Source organism: Lipotes vexillifer, unplaced genomic scaffold (assembly GCF_000442215.2).
Source record: "Lipotes vexillifer unplaced genomic scaffold, Lipotes_vexillifer_v1.1 scaffold2697, whole genome shotgun sequence".
In the NCBI taxonomy this organism is placed as follows: domain Eukaryota; kingdom Metazoa; phylum Chordata; class Mammalia; order Artiodactyla; family Lipotidae; genus Lipotes; species Lipotes vexillifer.
This window is the reverse complement of record NW_006787375.1, coordinates 60,591-63,567: the sequence shown is the minus strand read 5'-3', so window position 1 is coordinate 63,567 and position 2,977 is coordinate 60,591. Positions and strand designations below refer to the sequence as shown.

Sequence of the window (2,977 nt, the reverse complement as noted above, 5' to 3'; positions counted from 1 at the left end):
ATGAATTTCATAGACAACTGACAGTTAACTCCAGATTCTAAATCAAATGCATACTTAACGGCTGTCAGGGTAAATGTTTTACTTATCTCACGCTGGCTCACACTTGTGACATCTGAAACTGTTTTTTCCTGCATGGGAGAAAATTTCTCTACATTTTTTAAAGATATTAATAACCTAGATTGTACTTTTATATTCACAAAGCTGAAGTCTGTTTCATCCTAAATAATAATCACATATAATCTGCCACACACACCATCTTGATGTGAAGGTTGAAATCAGGAAAACCACATTAATTCAGATCCCACTAAGTTCTGCATTTGTGGGAAGATAAACAGAAATCAGTAGAAGATTATGCTTGTGCATTTTGTCATGGCCCAAAGGGGGTCACACCTGTCAGAGGCAGAGACCAAAGGCAATGGGCAGCTGCCATGTGGGGGACTCCAACATTGGGGACACAGGGTTGCCTCTGCAGATCTTCATGGACAGGCTCCTCACACCTTTTCTCTTGGGAAGATTTTGGTGAGCCCTATGCTCAGAAATAAAATGGAAGGCAGAGAGCCTACAGGCAAGTCTTCCAATCACTATTTCAGAACCAGGTGCCAGAGACCAAGCCTCTGCAGGGGGAGCTCGGCTTCAGCCTGAGATCTGCTGCCATCCACCACCAGGCTCCAAGCTCTCTGGGTCTGAGTTGGTGGCTGGGGCCAGAAGAGGTCTGTTGCCTGGGGGCTGAGCAGCCTCCTGGGAACTAGCAACCCGCTTTGTGCCCACGGCTGGAGGGTATACAATCTGGGTAAATCCCAGCCTGGTGGAATACCAGGCAACATTCCACTCACAGGGAGGACCTAGGAGCCCTGGGGGACAGCTCATTCTAAGAGAGGAAGGAGCGGGGAATAGGGCAGAAGAAAGTAACAGAGCCCTGGTTACTTTCTATTCAAAGAAGGCAGTGGGAGGCAGCATGGGCTTGCAGCATCCTGGTTGTTACACCAGCCCTGGCCCAATCCCGTGGGCCACATGATCAGATCCCAGGTGAGAGAAAGAGGTTATGACCAAATTCTAAGACAGCTGTCTCAATAAATGCTTTAGCTCCGTGGAGCCCATGCCTCACATTGAGCGCAGCATAACATTAAAGGGAGAGAGGCTTCTCCCCGTTCCACAGACATTACTGAACCCTCTGAGCACAGCTGAGCCCACCAGAGTCAGCAAGAGAGGCTCCACGGCCAGAGAAGAAAGGCAGCCCTGGGGGTCAACCTCTCCCTCGGGACCCTCAGAATTACTCGAGGGAGGAAAGAGGACATTATTAGAGCACTTATGAGAGCAGTTTGAGAAAATAGAGTGTTCGAGGTTATGTTTCAAATAACTTTATATTTCTGAACATTTACAATTTCCTCCCATCTGCAATTTCCATTATCATCCATTTCAAAACAAGTAAATGACAAAGGATTGCATATTTGTCTTCAGAGAACATAAGGAACAGGTAAGACCAAGACCCACTCCACAAACATATTTGGCAGGAGCAGAACAAAACAATGCAGCGGATTGTTGGTGGGGAAAAAGGTAACAGACTTAAGATTTTAGGTCCTGCATGAAGAAAGAAAGCAGAGCTTGCAGACCCTGAAGATCCCCAACAGGGCTTGCCAAGAAAAATAATAGAAATATTTTAAACATTGGGATGGGAGAGGGAATTTTCAAATTTTATATAGGAGCAGACTCTATACAACCATTTAGTGGGATTTGTTCTCCCATTCAAACCAACATACTTAATTAGAAATAAATAATTCGTATATAGAATTTGGCCAAATAGTAGATTTTTCTTTTAATCTCCTACAAACACCTATTAATGGCTTTTGACAAAATGATAATTCCAAGTCCCTATAGGCCCTCTACTGCCAATGCTTTAGAGCCATTAGCTGAGTTACTATGGAGGCTTTAAAGTACTAGAATCACATTTCTTCTGGCATTCAGACCCTTATGGGGATTCAAACAGCTCTTTCCAGCCCTCAAGACCAATTAGGGAGGTGATACTGTGTTCGAATTCAGACTGCAAGAGGTTTCTCTGGCAGGTCAGGAAACCAAGTCCAAAAACAATGCAACCCCCTAAAAGCAGAAGGAATTGTGCATTTGTGTCTGGACCCAGCAAAGCACTCAGGAAACGTGCAGCCTCCTCTTGCTCTGCTTGGTTTTCCCGAAAGAACGATACTGTTCATGATGAGGGTATTGTTTATGGACGATGCAAAGGCACCTTACTCTTTCTTCTTCCGTCTCTAACTTGGCCTTTTCTGCTTGAGTCCTTTGCAGGTCTAGGCAGTGATCTGTGACGGCTGCTGTTCTCCAGTTGAGAGTGGGGACCCTACAGGGCAGGAACCACAGTAGGATTACCTCAATTAAACGCACAGACTTCAGGGCTGGAGAAATAAATCAACAATTGTATACATGGTCCCTCTGCCAAACAAGATTTCTGTTTTCCTATTCTGTGCTTCCTTCTCCTTCCTAGTTCTCTCCCACCTGTCCGGGCCTCACTTATCTTCTCATGCTATTCCTCCCTTTAGTTGGGCTGCCCAGACCCCACAGCAGGCTATCTCCACACTGACACTCAGACCAGGCAGAAATAACAAGAGCCCTCGACTCGCCTTTTTTACTCCTTGGCCTGTAGCTCTCACCCTCCCTGTTTTATGTCTCTTGACTTGCTCCCAAGGAAGTTTTATGCTTTCAGAATGCTCCCACGTTCCTTATCTGTATCCAGTGAGTTATCTTTCAGAGCCGTGAGTTGGGGATTAAAAATTAATGTGCTCGGGCTTCCCTGGTGGCGCAGTGGTTGAGAGTCTGCCTGCCGATGCAGGGGACACGGGTTCGTGCCCCGGTCCGGGAGGATCCCGCGTGCCGCGGAGCGGCTGGGCCTGTGAGCCATGGCCGCTGGGCCTGCGCGTCCGGAGCCTGTGCTCCGCAGCGGGAGAGACCACAACAGTGAGAGGCCCGCGTA

The 2,977-nt window shown here is 47.2% G+C and overlaps 1 protein-coding gene across 1 annotated transcript in view; it reads right to left on the bottom strand.

Moving 5' to 3' along the window:
* Positions 1 to 633: 633 nt before the first annotated feature.
* The window catches only part of LOC103079130 (zinc finger protein 235-like), a gene marked incomplete at its 5' end in the record, with an annotated part of 10,777 nt that continues 8,433 nt past the window's right edge, over positions 634 to 2,977 (bottom strand). The window contains one exon of the mRNA XM_007459947.1: positions 634 to 770. Coding sequence (XP_007460009.1) covers positions 634 to 770 — 137 coding nt within the window. The remainder of the gene's footprint in view (positions 771 to 2,977) is intronic.